Source organism: Drosophila novamexicana, unplaced genomic scaffold (assembly GCF_003285875.2).
Source record: "Drosophila novamexicana strain 15010-1031.04,08,12 unplaced genomic scaffold, DnovRS2.1 tig00000485-arrow-pilon, whole genome shotgun sequence".
NCBI classification, from domain to species: Eukaryota; Metazoa; Arthropoda; class Insecta; order Diptera; family Drosophilidae; genus Drosophila; species Drosophila novamexicana.
The window spans coordinates 1,429,609-1,448,082 of NW_020824808.1; the positions used below are offsets into that span (position 1 = coordinate 1,429,609).

At 41.2% G+C, this 18,474-nt stretch overlaps 2 protein-coding genes across 3 annotated transcripts; one reads left to right on the forward strand and one right to left on the reverse strand.

The window, feature by feature from the left end:
- Positions 1-2,574: 2,574 nt before the first annotated feature.
- On the forward strand, positions 2,575-4,383 carry LOC115761354. Of its 2 annotated transcripts, none has more exons than XM_030703100.1 (2): positions 2,575-2,986; positions 3,999-4,383. In XM_030703100.1, the coding sequence occupies exons 1-2, from the start codon at positions 2,608-2,610 to the stop codon at positions 4,373-4,375; spliced, it is 756 nt and encodes a 251-aa protein (XP_030558960.1). In that variant the 5' UTR covers positions 2,575-2,607; the 3' UTR covers positions 4,376-4,383. The 2 variants fall into 2 exon arrangements, with proteins under 2 accessions (XP_030558960.1, XP_030558961.1); XM_030703101.1 differs by lacking the exon at positions 2,575-2,986 and adding an exon at positions 3,340-3,791.
- A 113-nt stretch (positions 4,384-4,496) lies between these two features.
- Positions 4,497-14,337, reverse strand: LOC115761353. Its single transcript, XM_030703099.1, has 7 exons — positions 14,046-14,337; positions 8,070-8,157; positions 7,601-7,903; positions 6,775-7,536; positions 6,481-6,610; positions 4,930-5,254; positions 4,497-4,640 (listed from the first exon to the last, which is right to left on the reverse strand). The coding sequence occupies exons 2-7, from the start codon at positions 8,084-8,086 to the stop codon at positions 4,510-4,512; spliced, it is 1,668 nt and encodes a 555-aa protein (XP_030558959.1). The 5' UTR covers positions 8,087-8,157; positions 14,046-14,337; the 3' UTR covers positions 4,497-4,509.
- Between the last annotated feature and the right edge of the window lie 4,137 nt (positions 14,338-18,474).

The following is an 18,474-nucleotide window of genomic DNA, read 5'->3' on the forward strand; positions in this document are numbered from 1 at the left end:
AAGCCACCGTTCGGAACCCAGACCCAATCGCACTCCCAGTTGCCCACTTTGATGCTTTCGCATGTTGAATAATGCACTCTGTGCATGTGTGTGAGTGTGTCTGTGGTGAGTTTTGTGCGTCAATTTCTATGGCTGCCGCCAAGCGAGCTGTTGCCATTTGAAGTTAGCGCTTGCCCCAGGGATAAAAGGCAGGAACAAAACAGCACACAACAAACAAAAAAGGAAATCAAATCTGTGAATGCGAATATGAGTGTTTATTTTATTCGGTTTTTAGTGGCGCATAAAATGACCGCAAATCATTTGTGCGTGTGCTCACATTAAGCATACGCCACATCGGCCATGCTGCCTGTTTATTTTTGCGGCCCGCTGTAAATCTCTTTTACACGCCCAGGGATAGTCATGGTCAATCCAAAAATACCGCATAATTGAGGTATAAACGACACAATTTCGTCACAATTCTTTGACACCGAAATGCGTAAATAAATGAGTCTGTCGGCAATTTCAATCAGCATCGACAGTTGTGGGTTGATTGAAATTAATGGGCAACCCGTTCAGATCCAACGGGAACCGCTGCTGACACAGATCGATCTGAACTGCGGCGCCACCTTGACTGACATTGCCCTCACGCCGGGTAGACCCTGGGCTGGCCGCCACGCCGCGCCTGGTTCATAGCTAATTCAAACGGCTCTGCATATGGCCAAAATCAATTTGTACAACTAAGTTGCTTTATGATCGCTGCCAAAAGCGAGTGCGACGGCAATGTCAACGGCCGATGTCGACTGAGGCTGTCGCTGTCGCTGGCCCTAGCTTGTTAGCAGTTCAATCAAAATTGTTGGAGGCATATTAATTGGAAGCGCCACAGTTGCTACTGTTTGCGATCATATTATAACGCATTGTTATTATTGATTTGTATATATCTATACATATATATAGCAATATATTTGACGCACGTGTCACGCCTGCAAAGTGTTATTGTTCCCTTTGAGCTTACTTATACAGGTCTTATACTTATGCCCATACTTATAGTTCTAGGCATTTGGTTGGGCATATGTCTTAGGCACTTTTTTTGCTTCCAATTGGCAGCTTTTTGTCACCAAAATTGAATATTTCAATTTATTACCAGACTAAATGTTTTTTTAGTTCCTTCCGTTTATGACTTTAGTAAAGCTTTCAACAAACGCGCGCGAGCTGCCTTCTAGGTGTGTGTCCATGCTGTAGGTTGTGGTATTTGAGAAACCTTAACTCTAATACTGCGCGCTGGTTAAAGTTAAGCTAAGTCAATTACGCTTTCGTAAAGGTTTCTGTCATTGCTAATGTATTGCATATGTAAAAGTTTATTTAAGCTTAATGCGTGTTCGTCAAGTTAGTATGCTTGTCGTTAAGTTTGAAGCAACAGCTAGTAGTATAAGACTGAATGCCAATAAGACTGATGTTTTTACCAGCAAGTCATTTTTGTTGTTAAAAATTAATGATGATGTTGACTTGTCATATTCTGCATAATAATTAATATACATAGAATTTACCTGGTTAACTAATTAATCACTAATTTATTCCCATACAATCCATATATCATCCAAAAAAGTCAACTGTATATTGTATAACAGATTCCAAGTTAATATGTTATGTTACAGTTCGTTAATGTGCACCACATGGCAGCCAGTTGGCTCCAGCGTGTCTGCGCTCTTTGGTACCTGAACTATAAAGTAACAAGATCTCTTGAGATCGTGTAATTCTAGCAGCGCACAACATCAATGAATGCCATTCAGACGGAGACCCAAACTGCAAATTGCGATGAGTAACTCGTCGTAGCAAATGGTTGAGTTGGGGTTGCTGCCTGGGCCTGTGTGGGGTTGGGGTTGTGTTTGTGGAGCATGTGTCGTTTCGGGAGCTGACTCTAAGCACACATTTCGCGATTGTTTACAAACTGTGGCCGCTTGTGGGAACGGGCTGCGACCGAGTCGAACCAACTGACACGATCTGCACTTGGCTGCGCCTTCAAAGACTGTGACAGTTTCGATATCGGATTACCAACCAGCCAGGGCAATAAAAATAACAACATCGAGCACCCAACTTTTATGCTTCCCCATACAGAACAAATGAACATGTTATAGACAGCGCTGACTGACTAGAAGCTACCCTGTGTCTATCTCAGGGCAGTTATTAATATGGTTTTTTTATTATATTCATTATATTGAGAGTTTGTTATGATTCCGAGATATATATTAATCTAAATATTCTTAGAGACCATATAACAGATCCATGGGTCCCTGTGAATATAAATTCTGGGGACTGTTTATGCTTATCATGAATGTAGAGAATTGTGTATATTTATAAAGATATATTTTAAATTGAAAGCAACTTCCTTTTATCTCATATCCCTTGAACCAATTTTTAAAGGGTATACAAATATGGTTATTAATATGTGTATATATCTATATGATATTTACATATGGTCATTTTCACACACACACACATACGCACTGGAACGACAACTGAGCTGCGCATTAAGCACATTTTAATTAATAGACACTGTGGCAGGCGTCCAGACGCGCGTAGTCTCTGGCCGCAGGCACTGTTGCTCAGTCTTCGCTCCGACTTCTTCGCGATATGGCGCAACGGCCGCGGATTAGAACCAGCACCAAAAAAAGTAACGTGTCAGGGCTAAGCAGAGATTCGACAATTGGGCCATTGGGGCACATCCAGCCGGCAGAGATCCAGCGAGGAGCCGCCATGTGCTGGTGCGCACGTGTCTACTGGACGGTTCTGCATAATCTGTTCGCGCGCTTCTACAACAGCCTCACGGAGCGCGGCTATCGGCAGGGCTGCTGCGCCTGCTGCTGCGGCGGTTACAGTCGCCAGGCCGGTGACGACGACGGTGACGTTGACGTTGACGCTGACGCCGACAGCGACGCGGGCAAACGGGTTTTAGAATCGATCGTTGATGACGATCAGCAGCGATCCGCAGCACACGATTATGTCATTGTGGGTAAGTTCTGGGCGAGCGCTTTGATAATGAAGAGCAGCTATCTTCGGTATGCCGAAGAGTCAATACCCTTACGAACGTAGAGTCGATTTGCGTTATATTTAGTTATATACTAATCGATAAGAAAACTATACGATATATTATAAACATTTAGACCCAATTTTCAACCGATCGTTACTTTGCATCATCACAAGCTTCCTAACAGTATATTGTAGACTCTGTCTTGATAGCAGAGAAATTGCAGGAAACATTCTGAAGGATTATTCAGCTTTGAGTAGGCTGAGACTTTCTAAGCTTTCTTAACGATCACAATTTTGATATCAGGGCGGGGAAAACAGTTGCATATTTACATGTAATAGGATTGGAGGTATCAAGATAGTTTTCCCATGGGCGGCTCAGAACCAGAACCAATTAATAAAAAAGTAGGATTAGCAATCAAATTTCATTGAAATATCTTGAAAATCGAACCAAAACTTAATTTGCGGCCAATCTGTTCCATTTATCTGTTGAACATTTTTTAACAATATGTTCTTAAGAGATAAAAGTGTATAATTAGGTGTTAGACTAGAAGGGACAGAAAAATTTAATTGGATAATAAACCCAGAGGGGTCGACTCCGCGCATGTTTAACTTATACATATATATTATATCAAGCATTAATTGAAGATGGAAGATTTATCATGAGGAGTCTACTGGAGTATATATCCCAGTTTAGTACAGGAAGAGAAAACTACAAGAATTGTTTCTGTACAAATTCAATTTCTTGCTGAATCGATAAAATATAATATATTAGGAGTATATAATGGATAGTAAGTGGTCAAGATATCTTGATAAATGTTTTTTTATACGAAAACTCCACAGTTCGTATGGCAGCTATATAATATAGTGGTCCACTTTTCCGATTTCGATTTGTCTAAATACAGACGGACATGATTATATAGGCCCGTGTGTTCGAACTGGTTAAATATATTTACCTTACGCACACACACACTCACACACATCATACTTAAACGCAGACGATGCTGATGCCAACTACGTGGAGATCGAGCAGCGGCAAATCGAGACGGAGGCATACTACTTCACCGTGGATCGGGACATGGCGGAGCGCATGCTCTGCGGACGTGAGGATGGCGCCTGTTTGGTGCGTCCCTTTAAGGCGACGGATGTTTCCATCAAGTACATTGTGAGCATCTGTGCGGATCGGCAGTTCTATCACCTGTTTGTGCGCCAAATCGATGGACGACAACGTTTCGCCATTGGCCAGTTGAAGCCGCACGAGCGGCACTTCGCTTCGCCCTGCGAGATCATCGAATTCTACGTGGAACACGCGCTCCTCTGCACCAACAAGCAGCGCAGCCAGAGCGTTCGCCTGAGGCCCATCAGCTGTGCCTAGGCAGGGAGAACACATGCATGTATATAGACATGATTAGCGTTTAGGTTATCGTTTATTGGGTTTATGAGTAAGATAAATTATGTACAAATTGCGTAAGTTAATTGTAAAGTTAGTTAATTAGGCAGCCGGGATTATTAGGTGGCCACAACGGCCTTGAAGGCGCACTGGTTGTTCTGCATCAGGGCGGGCCAGAGGAAGGCTTTGATTAGGTCCGAGCGGCGATCCGACTGCGGATGGCGCTCGTGTTTCTCGGGACGCAGAAAGCCTAAGAAAATAGAGATCAATCATTAATGACGAGTTATATATATTTAAGTATATTATTTTGAGAATTACTATATAGAAAACCTACAAAATGCAATAAAATAAATGTATACATTTAAATTAAACGATTTTTACGTCCACAAATGTCTAAAAAACTCTTACGAATATCCAAAAAAATGTATCTAATATCCAAAATGAAGCGAATTTAAATGCAATCAATTTACGGGACAAACCTTTTGTTCATCAAGTTTGTAGATGTGCACGATAGATAAATGCATTTGTAAATTACTTACCCAAATTAAAATCGGTGTCCAGATAATAGGGCGCCTTTTGGTTGATCATACGCCAGGCCAGTCGCACGCAGGCGCTGACAAAGTGCGTCAGCGGCGGACAGGACTCCAGGCAGGGATACTCGTGCAGAGTGGACAGCACCTGATTAAAGACGGACCGTTCGATCTCGCCCAGCGGAAAACTCTCGGCTGTCTCGTGCAGATGATGGCGCACAGAGCGATCCAGGGCCAAAGTCGTCTCGCTGCTGCTCTCCAGCGGGCAGTTGAGCACACGGCGCACCTCCAGCACCTTGCGCTCGCGCATACCGTGGCACAGGCGAAAAGAAAGCTGAGCAACATTGAAAAGAAGAGAAAAGTAGAAAAAGAAGGTCTCAAAATATGCCAATCATCTGTGCAATCGCTGCCCACGGCCAAACACAAGACCAGCTGATCCGGCCAATTGCCGGTGTCATTCATCTATCTATCCACTTGTCTCCATTCAGCGCCGAAGATCGAAAGTTATTTATCTACAAGCCTCAGATGGCTGCCTACGAACAAAACAAGCTCCTCCAGCCGCAGTTGGGCCGATCGCCAGCGTAATTTCTCAGCATTTCTGCTTGGCCCGGTTCGCCCCGAGGCGTTTTACTTTCTTCTATAACACTTAATCAGTGCCACAAACTCGAACAGATGCCAAGCCAGCTTGCAGCGTTGCGTTGCAAATTGATATTTTGCAATAACAATTTGCAGCCCAGTTGTATCTCAACCGCAGCAGCAACCGCAGCCTAACTAGCCGCTCCTAACGCCATAATCAGTATGATTTATAAATTTGATTTAATTTAATCGTTTTCAAAATAAATTTTAATTGCAAAAATAAAAATTCAGTCTAACGAACACCTTATTTAGTTTTTGAATATTCGATTTCATATATACCATTTCCTTTCCTTATAAAACGCCTTTTTACTAATATAAGAAGATAAATAAAAACTAAAATCAGAAGTAATATATTTAATTCCAAATATGAATTTTAAGCATAATTATTTCTTGACTTCATCTATATTAAATTGATTATAGATTATACTTTATTAACGGTTCATCAGACATAATAAATAACTGTTTTATCATTCGCAAAACTTATTTAAAATTTTAAATTTGCATTTGAATAACGGATCAAATTTCATCCATTAAATTGAAATAAGCAATAAAATAAACAACAATAAAAACGTAGCTCTAAATTAGGTAAATGTTTCCATTAGTCTATGCCCATTTTTAATTAAATTAAGCTAGTTCTTTTATAGTAACCCATCATCTCGTATCAAACACGAATCCATAATTATATAATAAATGTAAATTATATAATAATTCCTGATATAAATCTCCTAATATGGTTTAAGCTGAGCCAAAGAACTTGATCGGTTAGCCCAAGGCTCGTAAGCCCAAGGAATGCAACAATTTAATTTATAATTTCTTGTTGCACATTCCACTTTAATATCAAAGGCTGTTGCTACAACAGTATGCTGAGGTTTTCCTAATTATGTTTATTCGGTAGACGAAAGTATTCTGGACTAAGCTACTTACCACAATCATGGAGAAGAGTATCTTGGCCTTCAGACTGTGCACATGCTTAAGCTGGGGCAAGCTGTCCAACGCCTCCAGGGCGTCCGCTCGGTTCTCAATGTAGAGATTTCGATAGTGTGACACGAATTCGCTGTGAAACAGACACGAATGAGATGTGGGATGCGAGTGAATAGAAGTCAAGTGAGAGTATGCTATAGAGGGGGACGCGTGTGTGCGTGGGTGACAGCACAAGCGAACCAGGTCAAGTGAGCAGAGCAGAGAAAACGAGTCTACCAGCACAATTGGTCAGCTTACCTGCCATCCTCGCTGGCCGAGTCATCCGAGTGGTAGCCATCACTGCAGCTGCTGCCGCCAGCGCTGCCAGCGGCTGTCACTTTAGTGGCCGCCAGTGGACTGGGCGGCACACTCTCGGGTCCCATCATGTGGAGCACCACCTCGCAGCCGCGCGAGAAGTTCATCAATAGGCCTGCGGCCGGGCGCTTCTCGATATGCGCCTGGGCATCCAGACGCTTCACCTGGCCCACACAAGACAACACCTCCTTGTCGTTCTCGACGCGCGTGCTGAGATTCTCGACGAGCGTGCGGAGCTGCTTTAGCGCTGGCTTGTCCAGCATGGTCAGCAGGGTCTTGTTGTCTATCAAACGCTGCTGTATGTCGCCATAGTTAATGGCCAGCAGCCGTTGGTGCGAGGAGTGCGCCGGATCCTGATTGATCGTGACCATGCTCAGTTCCTCCAGCTTGTGTATGGCCATCTTGTATGTATCCACATGTCGTTGCAGCTCAGTCTTGAGTGCCACATGCAGCGATATCAGCTGCCCGGAGGCATCTGTGGTCAGTCCATGTACGCCCAAGCCCTGGACAGCATTGTCAAAGCTGCGTCGACGCTCGCGCAACGCCTGCCGCAAGCCAGGCTCAAACTGCGCCAACGACTGAAGCAACTTGGAGCAGCGCTGTCGCAGGCCAGACTCATGTGGATTGGCAAAGAGGCGCACCAGCTGCCAGACAACTGTCTCGCTGGGCACATCCGGCCTGGGCGTGCTGTTCAGCGTGGTCAGCCTGCAGTAGGAGCAAGTGGCGGGTAGTTGGCTTAACAGTGGAGGCGACTTACTGAGCGACTTACCTCGTGTAGAAGGACTCCAGCAGATAGGCGCTGTGCGGCAGATGCTCCAGCAGCAGATCGATGGGCAGCTCCGCAATCACCGAGTGCAGCACCGAGGGACCCAGCCGACCCACCACGCCCGCCGCCTCCCGATACTGCCGGCCCTCGGAGAGCAGCATCAGACGGCGCAGCACCTGACGCGGACTGGTCAGAAATTCACGGCCATCGCGCGAGGGTCCGCGTATGCGCTCCCGACTGTCCGCCATGGACAGGCAATGGCTCTGCAAAATGGCGTCCTGGTGATTCTTCAGCAGCAGCTGTTTCCTGTCGACAAGGCCGAGTCTGATTACTGTGCTCGAGGGCAGTAGCTCAATGGGTTAATGTGGAGTGCTGCTTTATACAAATGCGGAATGTTCGATGCAATGTAGATGCGATGAGCGAGAGAGAGTGAGAGACAGACAGAGAGAGTGAGCTGTGAACTGCGTCTTACAACAACTTCGGCTCCATGTGCGTTGCGTGGGCGATCTGCCAAACTGGAACTCAATCTCAGATATTTTATCTATGCGTAGTCTCTGCTGCTGCACGAAGAAAAAGAAAGAAAATGCCATTTGGCAATTGTTAATAAATAGGAAATCTGTCTGGGTAAGAATTCGCTTAGACACAAACAACAAACAACAATTGCCACTTTCACCGTCGGCCTGGGGCGGGGTCCACATAATTTATCATAACTTAAGACCTCACGCGTAATCACAAAACAACCAAACTAACTAACGAGCCGAGTTGAGTCGAGTCGAGGCTCTGCAATTGTTCAGGAAATACACCCCTTACATGTCTGCATACTCACATATCATATCTAGCCATGAATGTGATTGCCAAACCAACAACAAGTTTGCCATTTGTTGTGGGAGTTTTTCCATTCCGCACATGACAACTAGGAAAAAACAAGGCGTAAACAATGAAGCACTAAAACATCAAATCAAAGGAGCAGCTTTTAAAACTATTCAAAGACAGTGCCATAAATAATGCTGAATAATGGGCATTTAGTCCATTCAACATATTTGATTTTAACTATTTTACCTGCAACAATCGCAAAGCCTATTTCCTTAGCTCTAAATGGGTAATGCGTGCATAGCATATCTGTGATCTGTATGGACTCTGTCTGCACTAGCCAAGTCATTATCATCTATAAGAATTGACAATAGCTCGCGAAGTTAAACCGGTCAGATCGTTGTTTGAAAATGAGTAAAGGTTATCGAATTGAGATCCAAGATCCAATAGTTTATGTCGCGAATTGCCGGCTCTGGAATACCCAGTGTTTTATATGTTATCGTCGGACTCTAGGAGTTAATTTAATTAGATTAATTAACAGAAGATGGTTGATGGCAGTCAGTTTGACCAAATGATAGCGACATTAATTAATATTAATATTTCTCGTTTCTATTTACCAATTATTTGCATATGTATATATTAATATAATTGGATGTGCTATATCATTACTTATACACCAAATTTGCTGCCTCATAGCTGTCCAACATCAAAAATAAATAAGTTCTTTTTAATAACCTTCAAATATTCCAACTCTGAAGTCCCTAGGTTCTTATAGTCTTTGACATTGACTCAACTTATCTCTTGTTTATATGAATGCATATATGTATATCTTGTCTCTTTCTAGCAATCTAACTGCCTGCATTATAGCTCTTTTTTCTACCCATTTACTGGATATGCTATTTCAGGTCTTTTACCCCAAACAAACATAATTTTTTCTTCAAATACATTTTTATTTGTTTTAAGCTGAAGAAGGCACTTAGCACTTCTTAAAAAATGGGAATATCTCAAGCAGAAAAACACGATGTATTTTAATAAAACTGTATATGGACTCTGTGAGTAATTTGAATGCACGAAGTAAAAAATCGGATGCATGATCACAGGAGCTCGTCTCGATGTTGCTTCTATTAAACCACTTAGACTATACTTTTCATGTACTATGGCACACATTCGAAGAAAGTTTCATATTTTACAAGTTCTTGTTATTTTCCACATGTTTCACCTGTTTTGTTGAATGCAACTCGCATATTTACATGGAATTCGAGCGCCGATGAGCGCTGAAGCTGAACCAAAGACTTTACGCTGGGAGCGGCTTGGGGGTGGGTTTTGGTAAAGAAAACTTGTAATATGTTTGTGTTCCCAAGAATTAAACATTTTATGTTTAGCAACAATTGTTGTGGCCCTGTGGGACGACAAGCAGCATATGAGAAGCAGCCAAGCGCAGCGCTGCCAAAGCTGGAAGTGACCCACCCAAAAGAGTTCGAGACTCGTGCATTACTTGCTTCAGGCCGCGGCTGTGGCTGGCCCGGCTTAACGGACAGGTAGACGCATTAAATGTAGTACCCCCCCCTTCCACTCCGGGGGCACTTGTTGTCAGTTGTTGTTTTGGTTTCGTTCTAAATGCGCTTTGCCGTTACTCCGGTTCCGACTAGCACCTGAAGAAGGTGTGTTTCGGTGAGAAAACTATTTGGTGGGCTAGTTAAGATCTACTTAAGATTTATATAATAATAAACACGGTAGAATGTACACGTCGAGAGTGGCCTGACTAAAAGACACCATCTATCAGTGTTCTTACGACCTTCTATCTATCTTTCTTTCACACGCAAATATAAATAACTATTTTTTAATTACTAATGTACCTATAGTCGGCTCTTTATGAAAATTTCAGAACCTTAGGGTTAAGTTTAAGTGTGCCCGTTCACCAAAAGCCAAGGCTGTGCCTTTTAAAATAGTTTTTTTGTATTTATATACAATTTCTTTGGCTTTTATATCGAGGCGGTCATCTAGACCAGTCTTTCTCGAAGTGGTAGAAAATCCAGCCTTGTAGGCGCTACAGGTCCTTAAGGGTCCTTAAGGGCACAGGGGAGGGGGCTTCAAAGGGCACAGACAGAACACCTAAGACATTTGGGGGTGCTGAAATATCATTATTCTCAAGATGGACATTACGCAAAATAGGTATGAGAACCTCAGATCAACATAAGCAATCGGACAGACAAACTAATATCGATAGATCAGTTGACATTATAATACATGTATATATATGTATATGAATAAATATATATACAAACTTATAGATGGATAGATAGATAAATATACCCCTTCTTTGTTGCGAGTTCGTTCTAAGTAATTGTCAGGCAGCTGCAGATTGCACAATGTGGGAACCAATTGGCAAAATCTACAGCCGTACGTGTGGCCTAAACACTGCACAGGATTTGCCAGCTACAATAGCCCCTGTCTCACGCTGCCTCTGTCTTCTCTGCCTCTCTCTCGCTACATGTTTGGCCGCAAATCCCGCAGATAAAGCCGCAAACTGTATGTGATTTTTGCTGAGCTCATGCAGATGACTTCCTCACGCGGCCAGAACAACAAATGGCCAAAACATGAGCCGGCACAAAGCGCGGCTAAGCAAACAGATTTCCAGATACACACGCACAGCCAACCAGATGGATGTGCCCAAGCAAAGGGCTGAGCTGTGATTACAATACAATTATGCTACAATGGGCGACAAATTGAAAGATACGCGAGAAAAAGCCACAAAAAGCCAAAGCCTATGACACCTGAGATGGCGACACGCTTGGCTGAGCGGGATCCAGGGGGGCGTGTTATGTAAGCCCACATGCAGCTGCTGGTGACAGCTACGCAGCTGAGAACGGAAGCCAAAGTTGTAGAGCTCTGCGGTCCATTTTAGTTGTTAGCCACACTCGGGTTCTTAGCTGACGACGGTTTAATGAACCCGGCACAGAGACGGCGTCCAAGCCAGAGCTGGAGTCGTCGTTGGAGCCCAAGTGGAAATGTGAAATGATTTGTTGTTCAAGCAAAAGACAAACATAACTTTTTTTACGACTATTATTACAACAATTTGCTATGTTTGTTTTTATTGTTTTGTTTGTTGTCGCCCTTGCTGCTGTTGTTGTTGTTTTTGCTGCTGCTGCTGCTGCTGCCTTTCTATGTGATTTTGGCAGGCCAACAAACTTCTAATTGCCCCGGCCGAGAGGCGCTCGCATGCAATCGAGCCACCTTTTTTGCTGGCCATAACGAGCTCCAGCGGCAATTGGCGCTCACGTGCGCTGGCTATTAACATTTTTTTTCCTTTTTATTATTATTTAAAATCTGGCAAAGAAGCTGAGAGCTGCTGCAATTAGCAAGAAGCACAGCCAAAAATAAACTAGAGTGAATCAGAATAGAATCTTCAGCTTGCCGAAAGTTAAATACCCTTGCGGCCATATAACAAATTAAAGCTCGTTATGCTAAGTGCGAGATTTGGTAAAAATATCTGGGAAAATATTTTGGTTTTCATTAAAAAAAACGTATTCCAAGCAATTGCTGCCATTGACGACAAAGGCAGTCGTGTTAGGATTTTGTTTATATATTGGAAACACAAGCGAAAAAGTTGTAAGTACAAAGTTTTTCCTAAGAACTATATGATATAGTAGTATTAGTCGTGCTTATTTTTGGAGCGTACTTATTCAAAATATCTTGAGAAACAACAAAAGTATTTAAGCAAAAATTCCAACCAACTCTTTCTATAGAGCTATAATAGTAGTCTCATGCTTAATAATATTTACTGATATGTTTGAAGTCTAGTACAGCTCGTCTATTTATTTTAAATATCTGGAGAAACTTAACTAGTTTTTAACACGAACATTTAATTGAAGTTTTGATATAGCGACTCAACCGACTCTTACTATAGATATACTAATTCATTATTGATAAGATTTGTCTTGTGTGGCAAGAGCTTCAGCAAATTCCCAGTTTAGTTAAGATATCTGGAAGACAAGGTTTTGAATACATGCCGACTTTGATCTATACACTGCTTGGAAGTTAACCTTCTTCAAATTTTAGTTAAGATATCGTAAAGACATCGAAAGAGACAAACAAACGGACATAGACTCTAGGGAGTTGATACTGATTAGGAATGAGCCCTTAAAAGTTTGGGTAAAAAAAGTTTTATTGAAAATGATTGTGTAAGAATCTCATCTAATATATGTATATAAAATAATATGTAAAAATCTAAGGAAATTCTAAGGAATCAAGTAAGCATTAAACTAAAAGTAAATAAATTAAAAATCATATACTTTTATGTAATACACCTTACAGGAATTAACAACAAACTACTTAATAAAACTCGAACTACCGCTAAGTTGTAAATCAATTCGAATTCTGAATCAGCTTGAACATCAACTTGACCCCAAAAAGCAAAACAAGACAATACAAAACCAACGCAGATTTATTTATGTAAAACAAAACGTACAAATTTAGCATGGCAAATAGAAAATTTTTGACACGCTCCAAATTTGCCAACAAAAGCCAAATAAACTGTTTATAGCCCAGCCATTTAAGCCATATCAGAACTTGGCCCAAAAATGTTGCATTGAAAAGTATTTAACAAACGTTATTGATTGATTTTTGAGACAAAGGCAGCAACTCTTGTTGTTCATCTTCTGGCCGAAGGTGTTGCCCGGCATAGAAACAGCCAGAAAGGGGGACGGATCAAGAGCTGGACCCAGAGACATGGCTTGAGGCAATGTTCTACCTATTTGGTACCCAGACTGGGTTACAGCTCATTATAATTTGGCAGCTGGCGTGCTTGTTGGCGGCTTATTCATAAACAGTTTTTCTTTCTTCATACCCTGTACACCTGGGAAGTGTCTAAAAAGGGTATATTGATTTTCTGTATATGCATCTAACGGAGGCATCTGTGGCCCCGTTTGACCTGCTGACCTTATATATGTACGTTTACCTTTTTAAGAAACTACAAAAGCTACAGATTTCAAATTTTCAGTTCTTATATACTGACATTTCGTTAAATTCGAAGTACTTATATATATTTTCAGCCTAGATTTAGCGATTCCAAATGGAATGATTTTTTGGATAGTCAAACCTTTCCCCCGTAAGCTTAAAAAAAAAAACGAGAATTCTTAGACATTGCTTTACTTTTGGTATACGTCTACATTTTAATGCAATCACAAAGCCTTGTACATTTAAAATCGATCGGACAATAAGGACCGAATAAAGAATGGGCTTTTTTATTATGGGTCTAGGCAGCATCAAGTGCGGAACAGGAACAAGGGTAGGTCTCTAGTCGAGCTTTCTTTTAATTGTTGGCCAAGCGGCAATTATTGTGAATATACGACGAGGAGCGCTACAATTTCAAACAAACTTTTTACAACGTCCAAAAGTGGGTTAATTTCATTCAATTAGAATAGACAGACTTCCCAGCTCATCTGGTTTTTTGTTGTTTTTTTATTAGCTGTCCAAGCTGGGCCGCTAATTGGGCGCGCCCTCAGAGCTAATCAAGTTGTTATGGGAAATAAAACTCAAGTCGCATAAATTAACAATTGGCTGGGCAAAAGCCCAAAACTCGAGTGAAATCTTAAGTTTTCTAAAACTTTGGAATTTGAGATATTTTGGAAAAACTTACATTGCTTGGATTCGAGTTCTGCTGGCAACGCTAATAAGCTTGAGATGAAAGGAGAGAGGGAAATTTTCACAGGCACAGTCGACTTAAAGTTTTCTTCACAATTTTCACTTGACAGCCGCCAGTTGATTAGCCAGGGCCAGGGCCAGGGTCAGGCGGTGCCAACCGCAAATCAAAGTGTTCACAACGCCTGCTGCCGCAGCGTCAACAACAACAACGACAACAACTGCAATTTGGCGACACCAACAACAACATCAACGACAACAAACATTTTTGCACTTCATTAACTCTTCGAACATTTGCGGCAAATGCCACAGCAAAATTCTTGTCACGGTCGCGCGAGCGTTCGCTTTTCTGATTCGCCAGCCTCGATTTACCGTTAACATGCACCCGCACTCGCACTCGCCACAACAAAAACAACTGTCAAAGCAGACGAATCTTTCACTTGACGATTTGCGCAGTCGCGCAGCGAAACCAACCGAACGTACCGCAAGTCAAATGCAGACTGAACGAATGTCATGACCGAAAAAGTGCCAACGGGTAATGTGCAAGGCAGCAGACAGTGACAGAAGCAGAGAGTCCAAGAGAGAGCGAGTGGGAGAGCAGCAAAGAGTGAGAGCGACAACTGCGCAGCCGCGCAGCTATGTATGTGCTTGTTGTTGTTTCTAAGCATTGTGCAGATGCTGCTGCGGCTGGCGGCGACCAATTTGAATTCAGCGCGCCCAAAATTCAGAAAACTCTTCTAATGACCGTTGTTTGTTTGTTTTTATGCTGCATAGGAAAAGAATTAACGGGGAATATTGGGAGTACGTAAACCTAACGAAGACTGAGTTATTTGAAAAAAGTTAATGTAGTATTTTTTTATTAAATGTTTTACGGAGTTTTCAAATTGAAAATACCAAAATTCTCAGACACATTGCTGGAATAAACAGTTCTTAAACAAGAAATCAAAATTCTTTATTGTTCTAAAAATAACATCATAAATTAATCTTGCAGAAATTGACTTATATTAGATACTCTGTAATCCTTCATCCCATGTCATTCCTTTTTTTTCGATTTCAGAACACTTTATTGTTTTTAACTATCTATATTATATTATTTATATTTAAGTAAATTATTTTGATCATTTAAAATTATTATTTATAGCCTTCCCGCTTACTGATGACTATGCTGGAGTATAAAAACGCAGCTAATCACAGGGTATACTTTGGGTACAATTTTGAAATTTGTTCGCCCCGATTTTCGCTTTTTCACTTCGAGATTTGCGCACAAGGTGCCAGCTGGTTGACTTTGCCATTTGCCGATGCTTGCTTAAATCTTAAATGCGATGCGATGACGGGGTCGTGGCCGGGAAGGCTGACAGAGCCGAAGCTGAAGCAGAAGATGAAGCCGTGGTTAAAGCGATGTTGCCTCAGGTATTTGGGTTAGTGTGCGCGGTTTTGGCTACTGAAGTTGGCCAGATTCTTGGCCAATTATGAGCGTGGCATATAAGTTATATATTTATTAAACAGACTTGGAGCTTAGAAAACAGACTAAAAATCTCATATGAACTAACGGCCTTTAAGCAGACCATTTTCTAGTTATGATGCAATTTTGAGAAACCTTTCATTAAGGTTTTTCAATTTATGCAGAGCAGCAACTGCGGTGGGCTGCACTTCCAGTTCCGACTACAAAACCAAGTCGAACAACAGCCACCCAATTAGTCTTAATTGCCTTTTGCCAGCCAACTTCATTTTAGCCAAAAAACACGTCGCATTCACATATGAAAATGGAGTAGCAAATAGTTATGGCCCATGGATGGGGGTCTGGGGGTCTGTCAAGCGAAATGGCAAGCGTTTTGCATAAAAATAATGCCCCAAACAAAAGTAAGTGGTTAACTCCCATCAACATGGAGATTTACATCCACTGATTAACGCTCATTGCCATGCAGCTGGCCTCAGACTCGGAATATTGTGGAAGTATCAGTGGCAGGCAGTACTGGAAAACTACATCAAGTGCGGCAACCTTGCCGGAAAATTGCAAAATTTTCACGTGTTATTTACGCGTTAATCGTGCGCAATTGAAACCCGCAGCTACCAAAAATAAAAACTATTAAGCAAACTGTAAGACTCGAGCAGAGGGCGGCTGAAAGGTATTTATTTGCGCCAGGGTTGCCGCAGCGCCATTTACATTTAGTCGGATTAACAGGGCGTTAAGTTTCGCCACAGATATAGCCATAAAAATACGAAAATAAATAAAACTAAAAAACACATCTTGGTAAACAGTCACTGGAGCAGCGGTTCAGTGGGGTATCCAAATAACTCTACAGACATACATATACCCATACATGTACCCCGCATAATAAAGCTATTACCGAGTCAAGGTTGCGCGTTAATTTCGCGAACAGCAGCTCAGTAGCTCAGCAGCTGGAAGATTTCCCAGCACGCTTCCTTTTCCTTTCTAAAACGCATTTCACTTTTTGGCCAACGCATTTCACTAACGACTGCAACATCAAGTGCAAATATTTGTGTGAAATTGTTAAACAACGCAAAAGCAGAGCAACTATGTGCATTCAATATTTATTTTATTTTTTTACTTACTTTATTTTTGTACCCTGTAATCATTGAAACGGGTGGGGTATCTGCGTTTTGCAAATTCAATATTTATATTATTTGCATTTAGCTGGAATTTTAAGATCAAGTCGATGGATATCGAGGTCAAGCGCATACCGATATATATCGATTTCAAGCTAGGGCTGATAATTACTGATTTCGACATTAAATCCATAAACATCGATCTTAAGAGCAATTTGATAAATATCCAATTCAGCCTAGTGCCAATAGTTGCCGATTTGCAAGCTCATTCCAACAAATATCGATATATATCGATATATAGACGTACAGCTCGGGTTTACCTGGCATATGTCGTCAATTTCAACGGGTAAACGCATCGAGACACGGGGCACAATAAATTATGGTATATCGAGATATCGAAAGGGCGCTTACGATATCGATAAATATAGATTTTCAATAACTAGTTATGGAGAAAACTAATCTGAATGTATGTAATGTACAACTCGATGCCTTTTACAGGATATCTGCTAGCCTGGTGTACTCCTCCTTGTTTCTATTCGCTGTATTTTCTGTTGGATTTTAGTGCCTCTCTTCGCATTTCGAAACCGCTTACCAAATCAGGTAATTAGCGTTTTTGATTTACTAAACGCATAAAAATTGTCAACTTGCGTGTTTTTCTCGGCAGCCTCTTTGAATTTCGTGTTTCGTGTTTCGACTGCGCCTGCGCACATTTCACCGGCGCGTCAAAGCGGCAACAACCACACACATGCACAAACACTTGACTTGACTTAGTTAGTTAGTGGCATCATCATCAACATCGACATGGACATCAACATTTCTATAAGCCCCATTCGGCCCATACGCGTGGCATTTGTTTTTGCTTTTTTGTTTGGTTTGACTTGGTTGCATTTTCCCCAGTGGGGGACATCGTCAATTGGCGATTTCTCTTTCTCGGAAAACTTTTGCAATAATCATAAAATTTTAACACAAATATTGAGCAAAGTAATTATTATAAATAATTGCTTATAGTGTGCATGTGTCTTGACTATCGAGACCCCTCATATGGGCATGATAATGCAACAATTTGTGGACCAAAGTGTGATTAAAAAACGTTTAGAATTTGCAGTAGCTATCAGAATTAACTTTACAGCAAACACAAGGAATTTGAAATTATGAAAAAAAATATTATGAACTAATAAATAATAATTGAAAATTGTTGCTGTATTTGAAGCAGCGACCTGCCGCTTGTTTGTCACGTTTGCAAAAGGTTTATAAATGGCTTGCGTTGTTTTTGATATTTTCCACACAAACTTTGATCACAGTTTTTCCCTGACATGGTGGTTGACTTTTCCAAGCTTATTCTTAGAACTTACTTTAAGCCCAAAAGGCAACTTCTGTCAAAATTTCCTAGCAGTCAATCAATTGGAACAAACTCCACATATGTATAAAGAAACTTATATATTTTTTATAAAATATAATATTATTTTCTATAACAAGAACCTGCCCACATTTATAATAATCTACACTAAATATAATCTGATTCGTTTTGTCTATCTATGAATGAAATACATTAAGCAGAAAAAGCGAGAGATTAGCATTTACTAATTTCACAATATCAATGACCTGTGTTGTCAATACCTTATTTTATGGCTAAACAATATTAGCTATCTATAGATTTGATGTTAAAAACAAAACAAATTGGCGAAGCTTTGGCTGAGCTGCGACGTTTGAATGCCCTTCAAAGAGCAAGTTGCCCATCATAGCGAATTAAAATTAAAATGGAAACGTAATTTAACCTGTAATTTATAAATTTATTATTCTATGAAACCAATGAAAAAGTCTGAGTTTCTTAGTGAGCAATGTTATGGACATATCGCCAT